This window comes from Carcharhinus amblyrhynchos, chromosome 3 (assembly GCF_965287045.1).
Source record: "Carcharhinus amblyrhynchos chromosome 3, sCarAmb.v2.hapA, whole genome shotgun sequence".
Classification (NCBI taxonomy): Eukaryota; Metazoa; Chordata; class Chondrichthyes; order Carcharhiniformes; family Carcharhinidae; genus Carcharhinus; species Carcharhinus amblyrhynchos.
In genome coordinates, this window is record NC_137326.1 from 140,883,060 (window position 1) to 140,906,232 (window position 23,173).

The 23,173-nt window shown below is 46.3% G+C and overlaps 1 protein-coding gene across 2 annotated transcripts in view; it reads left to right on the plus strand.

Moving 5' to 3' along the window:
* Nucleotides 1-23,173, plus strand: part of lrrc34 (leucine rich repeat containing 34) — a 112,072-nt gene that overhangs the window by 68,028 nt on the left and 20,871 nt on the right. For both annotated transcript variants that reach the window (XM_080186147.1, XM_080186148.1), the window contains one exon: nt 17,125-17,280. In XM_080186147.1, coding sequence (XP_080042273.1) covers nt 17,125-17,280 — 156 coding nt within the window. The remainder of the gene's footprint in view (nt 1-17,124; nt 17,281-23,173) is intronic.

Sequence of the window (23,173 nt, forward strand, 5' to 3'; positions counted from 1 at the left end):
GGAGGGCTTGAGGAAGAGTTCTTGGAATGCTGCCAGGATAGTTTCCTTGAATAGTGTGTGATGGAACCGACAAGGGAGCGAGCTATCTTAGATCTGGTGTTATGTAATGAGGCAGGTAGAATTTGGGACATTGTTGTGAGGGATCCACTTGGGAAGAGTGATCATTGTACGGTGGAGTTTTTGATGCAGATGGAGGATGAGAAAGTAGGGTCCCGGACCTGTGTCCTTTGTTTGAACAGAGGGGAGTACGATAGGATGAGAGAGGAATTGGCAAATGTAGATTGGGGGCGCAGATTGGGAGGTAGGACTGCTGAGGAACAGTGGAGGATCTTTAAGGAGATCTTTCTTGGTGCTCAGCAGAAATTTATTCCGATGGTAAAGAAGGATCGTAGGAGGTGAGATAATCAGCCGTGGATAACGAAGGAGATAAAGGAGAGTATTAAATTAAAAGCTGATGCGTTTAGAGTGGCTAAAAGTAGTGGGCGAATAGAGGATTGGGAGAGGTTTAAATATCAACAAAGAATGACGAAGAAGTTGATATAGAAAGGAAGGATAGACTATGAATCGAGGCTAGCGCTAAATATAAAAAAGGATAGTAAGAGTTTTTATAAATATATAAAAAGGAGGAGGCTGGCTAGGGTGAATGTTGGACCCTTAGAGGATGAGAGGGGGGATTTAGTGGTGGGGGATGAGGAAATGGCTGAGGCCTTGAATAACTTTTTTGCTTCGGTCTTCACGGAGGAGGACGTGAATAGTTTGCTGGGTGTTAACGATGGAAAGATGGTAGGAGTGGAGGGCCTGAATGAGATCATTGTTACTAGAGAGGTAGTGCTTGACAGACTAGAGGGACTGATGGTGGACAAGTCCCCAGGACCGGATGGAATGCATCCCAGTGTTCTGAAGGAAATGGCAGAGGTGATAGTGGATGCCTCAGTGATTATTTTCCAAACCTCGCTGGATTCCGGGGAAGTGCCGGAAGATTGGAAAACGGCTAATGTTACGCCGCTGTTTAAAAAGGGTAGCAGGCAAAAGGCAGGGAATTATAGGCCGGTTAGTTTAACGTCTGTTGTAGGAAAAATGCTTGAATCCGTAATTAAGGAGAAAATAGCGAGGCATCTTGAGAAGAATTGTTTCATAGAGCAGACGCAGCACGGATTCGTTAAGGGGAAGTCGCGTCTGATGAATTTATTGGAATTCTGTGAGGATTTGTCTAGTGCGGTGGATAGAGGGGAACCGGTGGATGTGGTGTTTCTCGATTTTCAGAAGGCGTTTGATAAGGTGCCGCATAAACGGTTGTTACAGAAGGTTAGGGGGCATGGAGTTGGGGTAGGGTGTTAGCGTGGACAAGGGATTGGCTGTCAAATAGGAGGCAGAGAGTGGGTGTAAATGGGTGCTATTCGGATTGGTGGTTGGTGACTAGTGGAGTGCCGCAGGGATCGGTGCTGGGGCCTCAGCTATTTACCATTTATATAGATGATCTGGAGGAGGGAACCGAGTGTATGGTGTCGAAATTTGCTGATGACAGAAAGATTGGTGGAACGGCAAATTGTGTGGAGGGTGTGGAAAGTCTGCAGAGGGATCTAGATAGGCTGGGCAAATGGGTGAGGACCTGGCAGATTGGAATACAATGTTGGCAAGTGTGAGGTTATCCACTTTGGTAGGAATAATAGTAGGAAGGACTACTACTTACAGGGCAAAAAGCTGCAGCATGCTACGGTGCAGAGGGACCTGGGGGTCCTTGTGCATGAGTCGCAGAAACCCAGCCTGCAGGTGCAGCAGGTGGTCAGGAAGGCAAATGGGATGCTGGCCTTCATAGCGAGGGGGATTGAATATAAAAGTAGGGAGGTCTTGCTGCGGCTGTATAGGGCATTGGTGAGGCCGCAGCTGGAGTACTGTGTGCAGTTTTGGTCGTCGCACTTACACAAGGATATTTTGGCCTTGGAGGGAGTGCAGAGGAGGTTCACTAGGCTGATACCAGAATTGAGGGGGTTGAGCTATGAGGAGGGGCTGAATAAACTGGGCTTGTACTCGTTAGAGTTTAGAAGGATGAGGGGAGATCTCATTGAGACGTATAAGATAATGAAAGGGATGGATAGGATAGAGGTAGAGAGATTCTTCCCGCTCAGAAAGGACAGCAGGACTAGAGGGCACAGCCTCAAGATAAGAGGGGGGGGGCAGTTTAGAACGGAGTTGAGAAGGAACTTCTTCACTCAAAGGGTGGTGAATCTCTGGAATTCTCTGCCCGTTGAAGTGGTGGAGGCTACCTCGCTAAATATATTTAAGACGCGGGTAGATAGGTTTTTGGTAGGCAAGGGGATTAAGGGTTTTGGGGAGAAGGCGGGAAAGTGGAACTGATCCACTTCAGATCAGCCATGATCTTATTGAATGGCGGGGCAGGCTCGAGGGGCTAGATGGCCTACTCCTGCTCCTATTTTTTATGTTCTTATGTAACTGGGGTTCACTGGAATATTCTGGAGTTTAAACAAATGTTTCACTCAGTTAATGGTAGGGTGTTGGGGAGAGTTACAGAACAAGGAGATCGAGGGGTACATGTTCATAGCTCTTTGAAAGTGGAGTCACAGGTGGACAGAGTGGTGAAGAAGGCATTCAGCATGCTTGGTTTCATCGGTCAGAACATTGAATACAGGAGTTGGGACGTCTTGTTGAAGTTGTACAAGACATTGGTAAGGCCACCAGAGGTAGTAGAGGTGGGTACAATTTTACCTTTTAAAAAGCATTTAGAAAGTTACATGGGTACGATGGGCATAGAGAGATATGGGCCAAATGTGGACAATTGGGATTAGGTTAGGGGTTTTAAAAGAAGGGGCAGCGTGGATGAGTTGGGCCGAAGGGCCTGTTTCCATCTGTAAACGTCTATGGCTTTTCCCTTATTGTACTTAATGAAAAGTCATCAGAGGATGACTCAGGTGTTTCTGGAGAGACGCCACTTCTTTTACTTTGATTTGATTTTGATTTGATTTATTATTGTCACATGTATTCGTATCCAATGAAAAGTATTGTCTCTTGAGTGCTAAACAGACAAAAAAGTTTACTCGTCACAAGTAAGGCTGACATGAAGTTACTGTGAAATTCCTCCAGTTGCTGTACTCTGGCATCTGTTCGGGTCAATGCACCCTAACCAGCACGTCTTCAGACTGTGGGTGGAAACTGGAGCACCCGGGGAAACCCACACAGACACGGGGAGAACATGCAAACTCAACACAGACAGTGTCCGAAGCCAGGAATCAAACCCGGGTCCCTGGCGCTGTGAGGCAGCGGTGCTAAGCACTGTGCCACTGTGCCGCTCACAAAGAAGGAAAGGAGAGAGTGCAGAATGTAATGTTACAGTCATAGCTAGGGTGTAGAGAAAGATCAGCTTAGTGCGAGGTAAGCCCATTCAAATGTCTGATAGCAGCAGGGAAGAAGCTGTTCTTGAGCTGGTTGGTACTTGTTGTCAAACTTTTGTATCTTTTTCCCAAAGGAAGAAGGTGGAAGAGAGAATGTCCGGGGTGCGTGGGATCCTTAATTATGCCAGCTGCTTTTCCGAGGCAGTAGGAAATGTAGACAGAGTCAAATGAATGGGAGGCTGGTTTGAGTGATGGACTGGACTTCATTCATGACCCTTTGTAGTCTCTTGCAGTCTTGGGCAGAGCAGGAGCCAGACCAAGCTGTGACACAAGCAGAAGGAATGCTTTCTATGGAAAAAATTGGTGAGAGTCGCAGCTGACATACCAAATTTCCTTAGTCTTCTGAGAAAGTAAAGGCATTGGTGGGTTTTCTTAACTATAGTGTCAGCGTGGGGGGACCAGGACAGATCTGATTAGTGATCTGGACACCTAAAAACTTGAAGCTCTAGACCCTTTCTACTTCATCCCCACTGATGTAGACAGGGACATATGCTCGACTATGCTTTCTGAAGCCATGACTATCTTCACACCTGGAAACTTGAAGCTCTCTATGAAAGCTTGTAACAGTTTAAGTAAGATTAATTTGAGAAGTTAGGAGCCAACTTGAAAGTAGAGAGTTAAAAGGCAGAGTTTGTTGAAGTATTGACATCGAACTTCTGTCTGGTGGAGGGAGAAGTGAGGGGTGGTGGGGATGATGGGAGACTCGAGCAGAGGCCATTTAAGGGGGTTCCCACTGGACGTTACGGCCTCCATGAGAAATTGGACCGGAGCTGCAAAATTAGGATTTGCTTCCTATTCGTGGGCCCACAGAATAGGAAGTGTCCCAGCCCGCTCGACCCCTCCCCACCCCACCTGCCAAGAGTGTCTCACTCCAGACGGGTTTGCTATAGCTCCTCACTCGTGGGGATCCAGTGGTCCGATCCCGCTGGAGTGAAGGTGCGCCATCGAGAACCTCCAGGACTAAGCGGGGGGTGGAGGGGGTGGGGGGGTGACCCTTGGGCATTGCCAGCTTGGCAGAGCCAGCCTAGCTCCTGGCACTGCCCAAGGGGCAAAGTGCCAAAGCCCAAGGGGGCACTTTGGCACTGCTCACCGGGTATCAGGCAGTGCCAAAGGGGCGGGTGTCCAAGGGGGATGGAGTCGATAAAGGTGAGGCCGTGGGGGGACATCATTGAGGGTGGCTAGGGAGTCCCACTGCTACTTTGCACTGGGACCAGTGACAGAGGGAGGGAGGCCATCGTTCGGGGCTGGCCATCTGGTTTGTGAACATAGAAACATAGAAAAACTACAGCACAATACAGTCCCTTCGGTGCACAAAGTTGTGTCGAACATGTCCCTACCTTAGAGATTACTAGGCTTACCTATAACCCTCTATCTTACTAAGTTCCATGTACTTATCTAAAAGTCTCTTAAAACACCCTACTGAATCCGCCTCCACTACCCTTGCCGGCAGTCCATTCCACGCACCCACCACTCTCTGAGTGAAAAACTTACCCCTGACATCTCCTCTGTACCTACTCCCCAGCACCTTAAACCTGTGTCCCCTTGTGGCGACCATTTCAGCCCTGGGAAATAACCTCTGACTATCCACTTGATCAATACCTTTCAACATCTTATACACCTCTATCAGGTCACCCCTCATTCTTTGTCTCTCCAAGGAGAAAAGACCGAGCTCTTTCAACCTATCCTCATAAGGCATGCTCCCCAATCCAGACAACATCCTTGTAAATCTCCTCTGCACCCTTTCTATGCTTCCACATCCTTCTGTAATGAGGCAATTTCTCATTCAACTGAGCACAGTAGTCCAAGTGGGGTCTGACCAGGGTCCTATATAGCTGCAACATTATCTCTCGGCTCCTGAACTCAATTTCTCGATTGATGAAGGCCAGTACACCATACGCCTTCTTAACCACAGCTTCAACCTGCGCAGATGCTTTGAGCGTCCTATGAACTCGGACCCCAAGATCCTTCTGATCTTCCACACTGCCAAGAGTTTTATCATTAATATTATATTCTGCCATCCTATTTGACCTGCCAAAATGAACCACTTCACACTTATCTGGGTTAAAGTCCATCTGCAACTTCTCTGCCCAGTCTTGCATCCTATCAATGTCTCACTGCAACTTCTGACATCCCTCCACACTATCCACAACACCACCAACATTTGTGTCATCAGCAAACTTACCAACCCATCCCTCCACTTCCTCATCCAGGTCATTTATAAAAATCACAAAGAGTAAGGGTCCCAGAACAGATCCCTGGGGCACTCCACTGGTGACCGACCTCCATGCAGAATGTGACCCATCTATAACCACTCTCTGCCTTCTGTCGGCAAGCCAGTTCTGGATCCACAAAGCAATGTTCCCTTGGATCCCATGTCCCCTTACTTTCTCAATAAGCCTTGCATGGGGCACCTTATCAAATGTCTTGCTGAAGTCCATATAAACCACATCTACTGCTCTTCCTTCATCAATGTGTTTAGTCACATCTTCAAAAAATTCAATCAGGCTCGTAAGGCACGATCTGCCTTTGACAAAGCCGTGCTGACTATTCTTAATCATATTTTACCTCTCTAAATGTTCATAAATTCTGCCTCTCAGGATTTTCTCCAACAACTTACCAACCACTGAGGTTAGACTCACTGGTCTATAATTTCCAGGGCTATCTCTACTCCCTTTCTTGAATAAAGGAACAACATCCGCAATCCTCCAATCCTCTGGAACCTGTCCCATCTCCATTGATGATGCAAAGATCATCGCCAGAGGCTCAGCAATCTCCTCCCTCGCCTCCCACAGTAGCCTGGGGTATATCCCATCTGGTCCCAGTGACTTATCCAACTTGATGCTTTTCAAAAGCTCCAAAAGATCCTCTTTCTTAATATCTATGTGCTCAAGCTTTTCAGTCCACTACAAGTCTGCACTACAACCACCAAGATCCTTTTCCACTGTGAATACTGAGGTAAAGTATTCATTAAGTACCTCTGCTATTTCTTCCGGTTCCATATAAACTTTCCCACCGTCACACTTGATAGGTCCTATTCTTTCACATCTTATCCTCTTGCTCTTCACATACTTGTAGAATGCCTTGGGGTTTTCCTTAATCCTGCCTGCCAAGGCCTCCTCATGACCCCTTCTGGCTCTCCTAATTTCATTCTTAAGATCCTTCCTATTAGCCGTTTACTCTTCCAGATCTCTAACATTACCGAGCTCTCTGAACCGTTTGTAAGCTTTTCTTTTCTTCTTGACTAGATTTATTACAGCCTTTGTCCACCACGGTTCCTGTAACCTACCATAACTTCCCTGTCTCATTGGAACGTTGCTATGCAGAACTCCAGACAAATATTCCCTGAAAATTTACCACATTTCTCTGTACATTTCCCTGAGAAAACCCCTTTCCAATTTAAGCCTCCAATTTCCTGCCTGATAGCCTCATAATTCCCCTTACTCCAATTAAACACTTTTCTAACTTGTCTGATCCTATCTGTCTCCAATGCTATTGTAAAGGAGATAGAATTATGATCACTGTCTCCAAAATGCTCTCCCACTGAGAGATCCGACACCTGTCCAGGTTCATTTCCCAATATCAGATCAAGTACAGCCTCTCCTCTCATAGGCTTATCTACATACTGTGTCAGGAAACCCTCCTGAACACACCTAACAAACTCTTCCCCATCTAAACCCCTTACCCTAGGGAGATCCCAATCAATATTTGGGATTAAAATCTCCCATCACCACAACTCTGTTATTTTTACACCTTTCCAGGATCTGTTTCCCAATCTGCTCCTCAACATCCCTGTTACTATTGGGCGGCCTGTAGAGAACACCCAGTAAAGTTATTGACCCCTTCCTGTTCCTAACCTCCACCCACAGAGACTCCGTAGACAATCCCTCCATGGCGTCCAGCTTCTCTGCAGCTGTGACACTATCTCTGATTAACAGTTCCACTCCCCCACCTCTTTAACCTCCCTCCCTGTCCCTCCTGAAACATCTGAAACCCGACACTTGAAGTATCCAGTCCTGTCCCTGAGTCACCCAAGTCTCTGTAATGGCCACCCCATCACGTTTCCACCACACATTTATCCACGTTGAAGTCCATTTGCCACTTCTCCGCCCAGTCTTGCATCCTATCTATGTCACGCTGCAACTTCTGACATCCCTCCAGACCATCCACAACACCACCAACCTTCGTGTCGTCAGCAAACTTACCAACCCATCCCTCCACTTCCTCATCCAGGTCATTTATGAAAATGACAAACAGTAATGGTCCCAGAACAGATCCCTGGGGCACTCCACTGGTGACTGACCTCCATGCAGAAAAAGACCCATCCACAACCACTCTCTGCCTTCTGCAGGCAAGCCAGTTCTGGATCCACAAGGCCAAAGCCCCTTGGACCCCATGCCCTCTCACCTTCTCAAGAAGTCTTGCATGGGGGACCTTATCAAACGCCTTGCTGAAGTCCATGTAAACCACATCCACTGCACTTCCTTCGTCAATGTGTTCAGTCACATTTTCAAAGAACTCAACTAAGCTCGTAAGGCACGATCTGCCCTTGACAAAACCATGCTGACTATTCCTGATCATTCTAAACTTCTCCAAATGCTCATAAATCTTGTCCGTCAGAATCATCTCCATCAACTTACCAACCACTGAGGTCAGACTCACCGGTCGGTAATTTCCCGGGCTATCCCTCTTCCCTTTCTTGAAAATAGGAACCACATCCGCAATCATCCGGAACCTCTCCCGTCTCCATCGACGATGCAAAGATCATCGCCAGGGGCTCTGCAATCACTTCCCTCACCTCCCACAGTAACCTGGGGTACATCCCACCCAGTCCCGGCAACTTGTCTATCTTGATAGAATTTAAAAGTTCCAACACTTCCTCTTCCTTAACATCCACATATTCAATCCTTTCAGTCTGCCGCAAACCTGTAGTACAACCTCCCAGATCACTTTCCACCGTGAATCCGAGGCAAAGTACTCATTAAGCGCCTCTGCCATTTCTTCCGGTTCCACACAAACTTTTCCCCCTTCACCTTTTATAGGTCCTATCCCTTCTCTTCTCATCCTTTTACCTTTCACATATTTGTAGAAGGCTTTGGGATTCTCCTTAATCTTACCCGCCAAGGCCTTCTCATGTCCCCTTCTGGCTCTCCTGATTTCCTTTTTAAGCTCCTTTCTACAAGCCTTATACTCCTCCAGATCCTATGTCTCCACTTTCAAGGAGCTATGAACATGTACCTCTGGATCTCTTTTTTTTGTGTAATTCTCCCTGGTGCCCTACCATTAACTGAGTAAGTCCTGCCCTGGTTCAATCTACCAAAATGCATCACCTCGCATTTATCTAAATTAAACTCCATCTGCCATTCGTCAGCCCACTGGCCCAATTGATCAAGATCCCATTGTAACCCTAGATAACCTTCTTCACTGTCCACTATGGCACCATCTCAAACGTACTAACCATGCCAACTACCTTCTCATCCAGATCATTAATATAAATGACAAATAACAGTGGGCCCAGCACTGATCCCTGAGGCACATCGCTGGTCAGAGGTCTCCAGTTTGAAAAACAAGTCTCAACAACCACCCTCTGGCTTCTGTCAAGAAGGCAATTTTGTATGCATTTAGATACCTCACCCTGGATCCTGTGAGATTTAACTTTATGCAACAACCTACCATGTGGTACCTTGTCAAAGGCTTTGCTAAAGTCCATGTAGACAACATCAACTGCACTGCCCTCATCCACCTTCTTGGTTACCCCTTCAAAAAAGTCAAATTTGTGAGATATGATTTTCCACTCACAAAGCCATGCTGACTGTCCCTAATCAGTCCTTGCGTCTCTAAATGCCTGTAGATTCTGTCTCTCAAAATGCCTTCCAACAACTTACCCACACAGATGTGAGGCTCACTGGCCTGTAGTTCCCAGGCTTTTCCCTGCAGCCCTTTTTAAACAAAGGCACAACATTTGCCACTCTCCAATCTTCAGCACCTCGCATGCGACCATCAATGATTCAAATATCTCTGCTATGGGATCTACAATTTCCTCCTGAGCCTCCCACAGTATCCTGGGATACACTTCATCAGGTGCTGGGGATTTATCTACCTTGATGCGCTTTAAGACGTCCAGCACTTCCTTCTCTGTAATATGTTCACTCCTCAAGACATCAATATTTAGGATGTGGAGAGTTTGGAGAGGATACAGAAAAGGTTTATCAGGATGTTACCTGGTATGGAGGGCATTAGCTGTGAGGAGAGGTTGGAGAAACTTGGTTTGTTCTCACTGGAGACCTGATGGAAGTCTATAAGATTATGAGGGGTACTGACAGAGTGGATAGTCAGAAGCTTTTTCCCAGGGTGGAAGAGTCAATTACTGGGGGGGCACAGGTTTAAGAGGCAAGGGGCAACGTTTAAAGGAGATGTACGAGGCAAGTTTTTTACAGAGAGAGTGGTGGGTGCCTGGAACTCGTTGTGGAGGGAGGTAGTGGAAGCAGATACGATAGTGAGATTTAAGGGGCGTCTTGCCAAGTACATGAATAGGATGGGAATAGAGGGATATGGTTCCTGGAAGAGTAAGGTGTTTTAGTTCAGTCGGGCAGCATGGTCGGTGCAGGCTTGGAGGGGCCGAGGGGCCTGTTCCTGGGCTGGAATTTTCTCTGTTCTTTGATCAGTACTGGGGCCTCTGTTGTTTGTTATATAAATGATTTGGAGGAAAATGTAGGTGGTCTGATTAGTGAATTTGCAGATGATACAAAAATTGGGGAAGTACAGATAATGAGGAGGATTGTCAGAGGATACAGCAGGATATAAATCGGCTGGAGACCTGAGCCGAAGGATGGCAAATGGAATTTAACTCACACAAATGTGAGGTGATATGATTTGGAAGATCTACTGCAGACAGAAAGTATCCAGTAAATAGTAGAGCCTTTAGAAATATTAGCACACAGAGGGATCTGGGCGTACAGATTCACAGTTCTCTGAAGGTGGCAACTTAGGTGGACAAGGTAGTCAAGAAGGTGTATGGCACGCTGGCCTTCATCGGTTGGGGCATTGAGTATAGTAATTGGAAAATCATGTTGTAGCTGTATAAGACTTTGGTTAGGCCACATTTGGAATATTGTGTACAATTTTAGTTGTCACACTACCGGAAGGATATTGATGTATTGGAAAGGGTGCAGAAGAGATTTACCAGGATGTTTCCTGGTTTGGAGGATATGGACAATGAAAAAACGTTGAGTAAACTTGGATTATTTTCATTGGAGCATCGGAGGATGAGGGGGGAGCTGACAGAGGTTTACAAGATTATGACAGACTGTGATAGAGTGGATAGTCCTTGGGACTGGGGCGGAGGGGAGGGGTGCGGGGGCGGAGGTGGTGGTGGTGGTTTGGGCTGCTGGTGGAGGGGGGAAGATCAGGACTGCTGGGTCAGGGGTGCCAGGAAAGGTCACTGGGTGATCCGAGGCTGGCCCAGTCATGCCCAGGAGACCAGTGATCAGAGAGTCAGGGGAGGGGTGGATACACAGCCAGTGATGCAGGATTACGGGGCTGGCCAATGATCGGGAGCCAGCAGTGTGGGGCGATTGCAGGGACCATTCCTGGCTCAGTGGCACGCTCAGTGCTATGCTGCCGGGTCTCCAATGGGAATAGGCTCTGCCCTGTGCCGTATAGATAGGATGCAAGACTGCGCAGAGAAGTGGCAGGTGGACTTCAACGTGGATAAATGTGTAGTGGTCCATTTTGGCAGGACCAATGGGATGAAGGAGTACAATATCAAGGGTAGGAGTCTTAGCAGTGTTGAGGAGCAGAAGGACCTTGGGGTCTGGGTCCACAGGACTCTTAAATCGGCCTCGCAGGTGGAGGATGTGGTCAAGAAGGCGTATGGTGTACTAGCCTTCATTAATCGAGGGATTGAGTTTAGGAATCGGGAGGTAATGCTGCAACTTTATAAGACCCTTGTCAGGCCTCACTTGGAGTACTGTGCGTGGTTCTGGTCGCCTCACTACAGGAAGGACATAGAAGCTATTGAGAGGGTGCAGAGGAGATTTACAAGGATGTTGCCTGGATTGGGAGGCATGTCTTATGAAGATAGGTTGAGGGAACTGGGACTCTTCTCCCTGGAGAGACGAAGGTTGAGAGGCGACCTGATAGAGGTTTATAAAATGTTGAGAGGAATAGATAGGGTGGATTCTCGGAGGCTATTTCCCAGGGCTGAAATGGTCGCTACGAGAGGACACAGATTTAAGGTGCGGGGAGGCAAGTACAGAAGTGATGTTAGGGGTAAGTTTTTCACTCAGAGGGTGGTGAGTGAGTGGAATCGGCTGCCGTCAGTGGTGGCAGAGGCGAACTCACTGGGGTCTTTTAAAAGACTCCTGGATGAGTATGTGGGATCTAATGAGATTGAGGGTTATAGATAGGTCTATGGCTTAGTAGGTATAGAAGTGATCAACGCAACTGGTGGGCCGAAGGGCCTGTATGTGCTGTAGTGTTCTATGTTCTATGTTCTAAGGCACTCAGCGTGCTTGGTTTCATTGGTCAGATCATTGAATACAGGAGTTGGGATGTCTTGTTGAAGTTGTACAAGACATTGGTAAGGTCACACTTGGAATACTGTGTGCAATTCTGGTCACCCTATTATAGAAAGGATATTATTAAACTAGAAAGAGTGCAGGAAAGATTTACGAGGATGCTACTGGGACTTGATGGTTTGAGTTATAAGGAGAGGCTGAATAGACTGGGACTTTTTCTCTGGAGCGTAGGAGGCTGAGGGGTGATCTTATAGAGGTCTATAAAATAATGAGGGGCACAGATCAGCTAGATAGTCAATATCTTTTCCCAAAGGTAGGGGAGTCTAAAACTAGAGGGCAGAGGTTTAAGGTGAGAGGGGAGAGATACAAAAGTGTCCAGAGGAGCAGTTTTTTCACACAGAGGGTGGTGAGTGTCTGGAACAAGCTGCCAGAGGTAGTAGTAAAGGCAGGTACAATCATATCCTTTAGAAAGCATTTAGACAGGTACATGGGTACGATGGGTATAGAAAAATATGGGCCAAACACAGACAATTGGGATTAGCTTTGGGGTTTAAAAAGGGCAGCATGGATGAGTTGGGCTGAACGGCCTGGTTCCATGCTATTAACCTCTATGACTCAATGCCAGTTCATCTGCTACTGAAATCCAAATCCACGTTTTCTTTCTCCCTGGACCGATTACAATGTCTCCTGTCCAAGTGCTCAATTTGCGCCTCCTGTAAACTGAAACTTATCTAAAGCTTGAGAAGGTGAGAGGGCATGGGATCCAAGGGCCTTTGGCCTTGTGGATCCAGAACTGGCTTGCCTGCAGAAGGCAGAGAGTGGTTGTGGATGGGGCTTTTTCTGAATGGAGGTCAGTCACCAGCGGAGTGCCCCAGGGATCTGTTCTAGGACCCTTGTTGTTTGTCATTTTCATAAATGACCTAGATGAGGAAGTGGAGGGATGGGTAAGTAAGTTCGCTGATGACACGAAGGTCGGTGGTGTTGTGGATGGTCTGGAAGGATGGCAAAAGTTGCAGCAGGACATAGATAGGATGCAGGACTGGGCGGAGAAGTGGCAGATGGACTTCAACACGGAGAAATGTGTAGTCATCCATTTTGGCAGAACCAACGGGATGAACGAGTACACTATCAAGGGCAGGAGTCTTAGTAGTGTTGAAGAGCAGAAGGATCTAGGGGTCCGGGTCCACAGGACTCTTAAATCGGCCTCGCAGGTGGAAGAGGTGGTCAAGAAGGCATATGGTGTACTGGCCTTCATTAATCGAGGGTTTGAGTTTAGGAGTCGGGAGGTAATGCTGCAACTTTATAAGACCCTTGTCAGGCCTCATTTGGAGTATTGTGCGCAGTTCTGGTCGCCTCACTATAGGAAAGATGTAGAAGCTATTGAGAGGGTACAGAGGAGATTTACAAGGATGTTGCCTGGACTGGGAGGCATGCCTGATGAAGTTAGGTTGAGGGAGCTGGGTCTCTTTTCCCTGGAGAGACGAAGGTTGAGAAGCGACCTGATAGAAGTTTATAAAATGTTGAGAGGAATAGATAGGGTGGACTCTCAGAGGCTATTTCCCCGGGTTGAAATGGTTGCTACGAGAGGACACAGATTTAAGGTGCAAGGAGGGAAGTTCAGAAGTGATGTTAGGGGTAAGTTTTTCACTCAGAGGGTGGTGAGTGAATGGAATCGGCTGCCGTCAGTGGTGGTGGAGGCGAACTCGCTGGGGTCTTTTAAAAGACTTCTGGATGAGTATATGGGGTTTAATGAGATTGAGGGTTATAGATAGGTCTGTAGGTTGGTAGGTGTTGATGTGATCGGCGCAACTCGTGGGCCGAAGGGCCTGTTTGTGCTGTAGTGTTCTATGTTCTATGTTCTATGTACTTTAATGCGAGGAGTATTCGCAATAAAGTGGATGAACTTGCAGCGTGGATCAGTACCTGGGACTTTGATGTTGTGGCCATTTCTGAGACATGGATAGAGCAGGGTCAGGAATGGATGTTGCAGGTTCCGGGGTACAAATGCTTTAGTCGGAGTAGAGAAGAAGGTAGAAGGGGGGGTGGGGTAGCATTGCTAGTCAAGGACTGTATCACAGTGTCGGAGAGAAAGTTTGATGAGGACTTGTCAGTTGAGGTAGTATGGGCGGAGATTAGAAATAGGAGAGGAGAGGTCACCCTGTTGGGAGTCTTTTATAGACCTCCTAAAAGTTCTAGAGAGGTTGAGGAAAGGATTGCGGAGACGATCCTGGTTAGGAGTGAAAGTAATAGGGTAATTGTTATGGGGGACTTTAACTTTACGAATATTGATTGGAGTTGCTTTAGTTCTAGCTCGCTAGAGGGGTCAGTGTTTGTACAAAGCGTGCAGGAAGGTTTTTTGTCTCAGTATGTAGACAGGCCAACTAGAGGTGAGGCTATATTGGATTTGGTGCTGGGAAATGAGCCAGACCAGGTGCTAGACTTGGAAGTTGGTGTGCATTTTGGTGATAGTGACCACAATTCGGTTACGTTCACCTTAGTGATGGGAAGAGATAGGCATGAACCTCGGGTCAGCAATTTTAGCTGGGGTAAGGGCGATTATGAGGCTATCAGGAGTGAATTAGGAAGCATGGATTGGATTAGGGGATTACAGGGACTGGGAACGTCTGAAATGTGGAGTTTTTTCAAGGAGCAGCTACTGCGAGTCCTTGATAGGTATGTCCCTGTCAGGCATGGTGGATTTGGTAGATCTAGGGAACCGTGGTGCACTAAAAGAGTTGAGTCGATGGTTAAAAAGAAAAAGGAGGCTTATGTTCGGATGAGATTGGAGGGCTCAGATAGTGCACTAGAAAGCTTTAGATTGGCTAGGAGGGAGTTGAAGAGTGAGTTGAGAAGGGCTAAAAGAGGACATGAGAAGACTTTGGCTGATAGGATTAAGGAGAATCCTAAGGCGTTCTATAGGTATGTCAAGAACAGAAGGTTGGTCAGGGCAAGATTAGGGCCAGTTACAGACAGCAGGGGGAAGTTGTGTGTGGAACCGGAGGAGATTGGAGAAGTATTGAACCAATATTTCTCTTCGGTGTTCACGCAGGGGGACATGAATATAGCTGAGGAGGACATTGGGTTGCAGGGGTGTAAAATAGACAGTATTACGGTTGATAAAGGGGATGTGCTGGAAATTCTTGAGGGGCTGAAAATAGATAAGTCCCCTGGTCCGGATGGGATCTTCCCTAGGATTCTCTGGGAGGCTAGAGAGGTGATTGCAGAGCCTCTGGCTCAGATCTTCAGGTCGTCATTGGTCTCTGGTGTAGTCCCGGAGGATTGGAGGATAGCGAATGTTGTCCCATTGTTTAAGAAGGGGAACAGAGACTTTGCCGGGAATTATAGACCGGTGAGTCTTACTTCTGTTGTGGGCAAGGTTTTAGAAAAAATTATTAGGGATAGGATTTATAGTTATTTGGAGTGTAATGAATTGATTAGAAATAGTCAGCATGGTTTTGTAGCGGGTAGGTCGTGCCTTACTAACCTTATTGAGTTTTTTGAGAAGGTGACCAAAGAGGTGGATGGGGGCAAGGCAGTTGACGTGGTATACATGGATTTTAGTAAGGCGTTCGATAAGGTTCACCATGGTAGGCTTCTGCAGAAAATGCAGATGTATGGGATTGTGGGTAATCTAGGAAGTTGGATCAGGAATTGGCTATCAGATAGGAGACAGAGGGTGGTGGTGGATGGTAAATATTCATCATGGAGTACAGTTACGAGTGGTGTGCCTCAGGGATCTGTTTTGGGGCCACTGTTGTTTGTAATTTTTATTAATGATCTGGATGAGGGTATAGTTGGGTGGATTAGTAAATTTGCTGATGACACCAAAGTTGGAGGTGTGGTAGATTGTGAGGAAGGGTGTCATAGTCTGCAGGAAGACTTAGATAGGTTGCAGAGCTGGGCCGAGAGGTGGCGGATGGAATTTAATGCGGAGAAGTGTGAGGTAATTCACTTTGGTAGGAGCAACAGATGTGTCGAGTATAGGGCTAACGGGAGGACTTTGAATAGTGTGGATGAACAGAGGGATCTAGGTGTGTGTGTACATAGATCCCTGAAAGTTGGGAATCAAGTAGATAAGGTTGTTAAGAAGGCGTACGGTGTCTTGGCGTTTATTGGTAGGGGGATTGAATTTAGGAGTCGCAGTGTAATGTTGCAACTGTACACTACTCTAGTGCGGCCGCACTTGGAGTACTGTGTGCAGTTCTGGTCCCCGCATTACAAGAAGGATGTGGAGGCGTTGGAGAGGGTGCAGAGGAGGTTTACTAGGATGTTGCCTGGTATGGTGGGGAGGTCCTATGAGGAGAGACTGAGGGCTTTAGGGTTGTTTTCGTTGGAAAGAAGGCGGCTAAGAGGGGATCTTATTGAAACATATAAGATGATTAGAGGTTTAGATAGGGTGGATAGTGATAGCCTTTTTCCTCGGATGGAGAAAGCTAGCACGAGGGGGCATGGCTTTAAATTAAGGGGGGGTAGCTACAGGACGGATGTCAGGGGTAGGTTCTTTACCCAGCGGGTGGTGAGGGATTGGAATGCCCTGCCTGCTGCGGTTGTAAATGCGTCTAGTTTGGGGGCGTTTAAGAGATCTCTGGATAGGTTTATGGACGAAAAGGGATTGGTATAGGCTAGTGGGTCATTGTTTTTGTAACTGGTCGGCGCAACATCGTGGGCCGAAGGGCCTGTTCTGCGCTGTAATGTTCTATGTTCTATGTTCTATGTTCTATTAAAGCTCTGCTGCTTACACACCAACATGCAGCATTCCATCTGGTCACTGAGTCAAACTGCCTTCTGATCTGACAACATTTCGGATTTAAAGTATTTTTATTGTTGTGGTTGAATTGCTCCAAGCTCTCATTGCCCCCGGGCTTTGCAATCTCATTCCATTCTCTAACACTCTGTGATATACACGCTCCTCCAAGTTTGGCTTATCAGGCATCCTCATTTTATTCTCTGCATTCTTTGTGGCCATAACATCAGCTGCCTGGGCCCAATGCACTGGATCTCCCTCCCTCTACCTCCCCCTCTCTATCTCACACCTCTTTGGGCTTGTTAAGTAGGTAATGGGGTGGGAGGGTGGTGTGGGGTGGCGGTGGCAGAGCAGGGGGGACGGAAGTGGGCACTTGCCCTGAGACTGATATGAAAGATTATCCTCTGGATTTCTCTGAATGTGCAATAAAGACAAATGATTGGATGTGTTGTGTCAGTAACCAGATCTCCTCGGACGGAGCAAAGTCATTGGCTGAGCTGCTGAAACGAAATACTCCATTGAAGATTCTGGATCTGTCGGCAAACAGAATTGAAGATGATGGGTTGGTTTACATCAGTGAAGCCATTCGCTACATGAATGACCAGCTGTTAGCGTGAGTCGCCGAGCTCTCTGAACTTATCTCTGCAAACTCTAACGGGATAAACAGAATGATTTGGGACAAAGGGGAAGCAGTGGTGAAGTGGTATTGTCATTGGACCAATAATCCAGGGCAAGATCTGGGGGCCAGAGTTTAAATCCTGTCACCGTAGATGGTGAGATTTGAATTTAATAAACAATTTGGAATTTAAAGCCTAGTGATTGTTGTCATAAAAACCCATCTGGTTCACTGACGTCCTTTTGGGAAGGAAATCTGCCATCCTTACCTGGTCTCCTTATATGTGACTCCAGAGCCACAGCAGTGTGGTTTACTCTGAAATGGAGGGCAGTTAGGGACAGGCAATAAATGCTGACCAAACCAGCGACACCCATATCCCATAAAATTAATTCTTAAAATCTCTTTGATTCACAATTCACTAACTTAGGAAAAGAGTTTTTTCCACTAACCACTAACAAATGTTTGTTTTAACACCTGGAGCTTATTCCAGGAAAAGAAAACCAGTTAGGTTTTACATGTTTCCCTTGCTGAGGGATTACTCTCACCAGCTCCAGAACTGAATGTAAAACTCTCAAGGACAGGATGAGTGGGTGAGGAGGGGTTTGTGAGGAGGGGTTTGCCAGCAATGTCAGGGCATTGGGTGGGGTGGGGGGTGGGGGGGGTGCACTGTAATTGGAGGCAAAAATGGGATGTTGAACAATTGCAGCGATGATAATAGAGACTGCTCACCCTACGGGGCCACAGGTAAAGCTGATAGTGTTTTGTGGGTGGTCTTCGGGAGGAGTGGAGAATCCTCAGTAACTCAGAACATCCTGAACTCTGATGGGTTTGGATAATTGGTATGAAATAATTCACAGAGTCATCGAGGTTTACAGCATGGAGGTTTCCAGCCCAACTTGTCCATGTTGCCCCTTTTTTTAATCCCTAAGCTAGTCCCAATTGCCCGCCTTTAGCCCATATCACTCTATATCCATCTTACCCATGTAACTATCGAAATGCTTTTTAAGATAAAATTATATCCGCCTCTACTACTACCTCTGGCAGCTTGTTTCAGACACTCACCACCCTCTGAGTGAAAAAATTGCCCCTCTGGACACTTTTGTATCTCTCCCCTCTCACCTTAAACCTATGCCCTCTAGTTTTAGACTCCCCTACCTTTGGGAAAAGATATTGACTATCTAGCTGATCTGTGCCCTTCATTATTTTATTGATCTCTATAAGAACACTCCAGAAAATAAAATCCCAGTCTATTTAACCTCCTTATAACTCAAACCATCAAGTCCCGGTAGCATCCCAGTAAATCTTTGCTGCTCTCTCTCCAGTTTAATAACATTCTTTCTACAATAGGGTGACCAGAACTGTACACAGTATTCCAAATGTGGCCTTACCAATGTCTTGTACAACTTCAGCAAGACGTCCCAACTCCTGTATTCAATGTTCTGACCAATGAAACCAAGCATGCCGAATGCCTCTTCACCACTCTATCCACCTGTGAGTTCACTTTCAAGGAGCTATGAACATGTACCCTGAGATCTCTTCGTTTTGGAATTCTCCCCAGCGCCCTACCATTAACTGAGTGAGTCCTGCCCTGGTTCAATCTATCAAAATGTATCACCTCACATTTATCTAAATTAAACTCCATCTGCCATTCGTCAGCCCACTGGCCCAATTGATCAAGATCCCGTTGCAATTGGAGATAACTTTCTTCACTGTCCACCGTGCCACCAATCTTGGTGTCATCTGCAAACTTACTAACCATGCCCCCTATATTCTCATCCAAATCATTAATATAAATAACAAATAACAGGGGGCCCAGCACTGATCCCTGAGGCACACCGCTGGTCACAGGCCTCCAGTTTGAAAAACACCCCTCTACAACCACCCTCTGGCTTCAGCCAATTCAAGTTCATTAATCAGTCTGATTCACAGCTGCCATCAACGGGCAGGAATTCTACATTGAGACCTTCTCACCCCCAAATTAACCATGAAGAATCTTCCTGGGATTGATGCTGAGATAAATCTGCTGCCCGATCCCGGGAATGGCAGGTTCTCCTATGTTCCACTCTCCATTTCTCCTTGACTGGGAGAACATTAGCGGGGAGGGCACTATGTTCAGCTTGGACCAGTTGGGCTAAAGGGCCTGTTTCCATACTGCGTTGCTCTATGATTCTATAACAAGTTTGAGGGGCTTTTTTCTGTTCCTTGTGCATAATGAATTGTCTTATGCTGCTTTAAGGGTTAGCACGAATGAATCAATCGTATTAGGCTATTGATATCAGCCCTGATCATAATGAATGACAGAACAGGCTCAAAGGGCTGAATGGCCTCCTCCTGCTCCTATTTTCTATAATACAACAATTATCTGGAGCAGGTGTGACAATCACAAATTGTATGTAACCAAAGCCCCAAAATCAGCTCACAAAAATATTCTGCCCTGGGATTTGTAGGTTAGTCCAGTCAGTCCTGAGGCTGCAGATAACCCTGAGAATCAGACAGAGGCTCAGGATTTAATCGCACACATTATAGATTTCCAACAGTTACATTCCCCACTTGTGGCTGAGACCAGAACTGAGGGCCATAAATGTAAAATAGTCATGAATAAATCTAACAGAGAAGACAGGAAAACCTCTGTAACCAGAGACAGATTGGAACAGGCAATATTTAGATGTTGCCTTTTAGGGGAAACTAAATAAACACAAGAAGGAGAAATGATGCAAGGGATATGCTGATAGAGTGAGGAGATGAGGAAGGACGCTTGTCTGCAGCATAAATTCAACTGGGCTGAATGGCCTATTTCTGTGCCATTTCAAATCGATAAACAAAAGCCATGGATGCTGGATGTCAATCCAGAAATTCAAGAGTGAAATCAGGAGATATTTGATTCATTCGGATATCAAGGATTATGCAACTAATGTCCAAACACCATCCCACTGAAGAATTGTATTCCAGAATGTTCCATGTCCCAAACCAAGCTGTTCCAGTACAACTACAACACTAGCATCTACCTGGCAATGTGGAAAATTGCCCAGATATGTCCTGCAGACAAGAAACAGGGCAAATCCGACCCAGCCAATTACCAGCCAATCAGTCTACTCTCAATCATCAGCAGGTATTATTGACAGTGCTACCAAGTGGCACTTACTCAGGAATAACCTGCTCAGTGACGTCTAGTTTGGGTTTCACCAGGGTCACTCAGCTCCTGACCTTGTCCCAACCTCGGTTTAAACCTAGACAAAAGAGCTGAATGTCAGAGGTGAGGTGAGAGTGACAGCCCTTGACATCAAGGCTGCATTCATAAGAATATAAGAACATAAGAAATAGGAGCAGGAGTAGGCCAGCTAGCCCTCCGAGCCTGCCCCGCCATTCAATAAGATCATGGCTGATCTGAAGTGGATCAGTTCCACTTTCCCGCTTTCTCCCCATAACCCTTAATTCCCTGTCTATCAGAAACCTATCTACCCGTGACTTAAATATATTCAGCGAGGTAGCCTCCACCACTTCAACGGGCAGAGACTTCCAGAGATTCACCACCCTTTGAGTGAAGAAGTTCCTCCTCAACTCTGATCTAAACTGCCACCCCCTCCCGCCTTATCTTGAGGCTGTGCCCTCTAGTCCTGCTATCCTTTCTAAGTGGGAAGAATCTCTCTACCTCTACCCTATCCATCCCTTTCATTATCTTATACGTCTCTATAAGATCCCCCCTCAGCCTTCTAAACTCCAACGAGTACAGACCCAGTCTATTCAATCTCTCCTCATAGTCCAACCCCCTCATCTCCGGTATCAGCCGAGTGAACCTCCTCTGCACTCCCTCCAAGGCCAATATATCCTTCCGTAAGTGCGGCGACCAAAACTGCACACAGTACTCCAGCTGCGGCCTCACCAGTGCCCTGTACAGTTGCAGCAAGACCTCCCTGCTTTTATATTCTATCCCCCTCGCTATAAAGGCCAACATTCCATTCGCCTTCCTGATCACCTGCTGCACCTGCAGACTGGGTTTTTGTGATTTGTGCACAAGGACCCCCAGGTCCCTCTGCACCGTAGCATGCTGCAGCTTTTCGCCCTTTAAATAATAATCCCTCCTACTACTTTGACTGAGCAAGGAACCCAAGTGAAACTGGAGTCAATGGCAATCAGGGAAAACTCTCCACTGGCACAAGGGCAGATGGTTGCGGTAGTCGGAGGTCAATCATCTCAGCTCCAGGACATCATTGCCTGAATTCCTCAGGGTAGAGATTGAGGCCTAACTATGTTCATCAATAAATTTCTTCATCTTAAGGTCAGAGTGAAGATGTTCACTGCTAATTGCTCATCTCAGATATTGAACTGGTGCAAGCCTACGTACAGTCACACCTGGACAACATCCTAGCTTGGGCTAACAAATGGAAAGTAACATTCCTGTTAAGTGCCAGGCAATGACCACCTCCAGGAAGAGAGAAACCAAGTAGACCTTCGTAATATTAAATAGAATTACCAAATCCCCCAAAATATCATAAGTTAAACCAGAAAATGCTGAATTATTTCAGCAGATCTGGCTGAAGGAGACAGTCATCGACTTCAGGAAGCGTGTGGAGGCCATGCCCCTCTCTACATCATTGCGGAAATGGTCGAGAGCTTCAAGTTTTTAGGTGTCCAGATCACCAACAACTTGTCCTGGTCTCTCCATGCCGATACTATAGTTAAGGAAGCCCACCAACACCTCTACTTTATTAGGAGGCTAAGGAAATTCAGCATGTCCGCTATGACTCTCACCAACTTTTACAGATGCACCATAGAAATCATTCTTTCTGGTTGTATCACAGCTTGGTATGGGCTCCTGCTCTGCCCAAAGCCACAATAAACTACAAAGGATCATGAACGAAGCCCAGTCTGTCCCAGCCTCCCATCCATTGACTCTGCCTACACTTCCCAGTGCCTCAGCAAAGCAGCCGGCATAATTAAAGACCCCACACACCCCGGACATTCTCTCTTCCACCTTCCTCCATTGGGAAAACAATCCAAAGTCTGAGGTCACGTACCAACTGACTCAAGAACAGCTTCTTCCCTGCTGCTGTCAGACATTTGAATGGCCCTACCTCACATTAAGTTGATCTTTCTCCACACCTTGGCTATGACTGTAACACCACATTCTGCACTCTCACGTTTCCTTCTCTATGAACAGTATGCTTCATCTGTATAGCACGCAAGAAATAATACTTTCTACTGTATACTGTTGTAATTCAGGTCAGAAACTCCACAGTATTTTATGAAGTCTGCCTGGATCATAAGTTTTGCAATTTGAATTTGGCTCGGGTAAGCATGAGATGTTTCACTTCAGGTATGATTCAAATGACCCACAAGGAAGCTTTATCAAACAAAGTTTATTTAAGTATATGGTTAACATGTATAGAAAGAAAATTAACAATGACTTTTACACATTAGAAACAAAAAAAATCGGGATATTGTATAACCCTTAATGAATATGGGAAATGTTCCAATCAAACAAACTTCCCGAAACAAAACCCTTGCCACAGGTTTAGCACAGAAAATACAAATGTTCACACGATTCTGAAACTCTGACTTCATTTTCTCAGTCCTGTAACTTCCAGCAGATCTCTGAATATACACACCGACCGGCTTGAAGTCAGAGTAGCTTACCAAAGCAATGTGGAGAGAGAGAGAGACTCCAGATAGACATCAATAGCAGATTTTTTCCACTCCAGGAAGGCCAGGAACCTTGCTTCCAGCTTGTCAGCAGAATTTCTAATACCAGGGAAAGAGGAACACAGCTTTTCAGTCTGATTCCACCCCTTCATTCCTAAAACTGAAAAAGAATCCTTAGATTTTTCTGGGGAAGAACCTTCTGAGTTGTCAATCAATCTTCCCTTTCACAATGCAGGGTCATAAAATATTC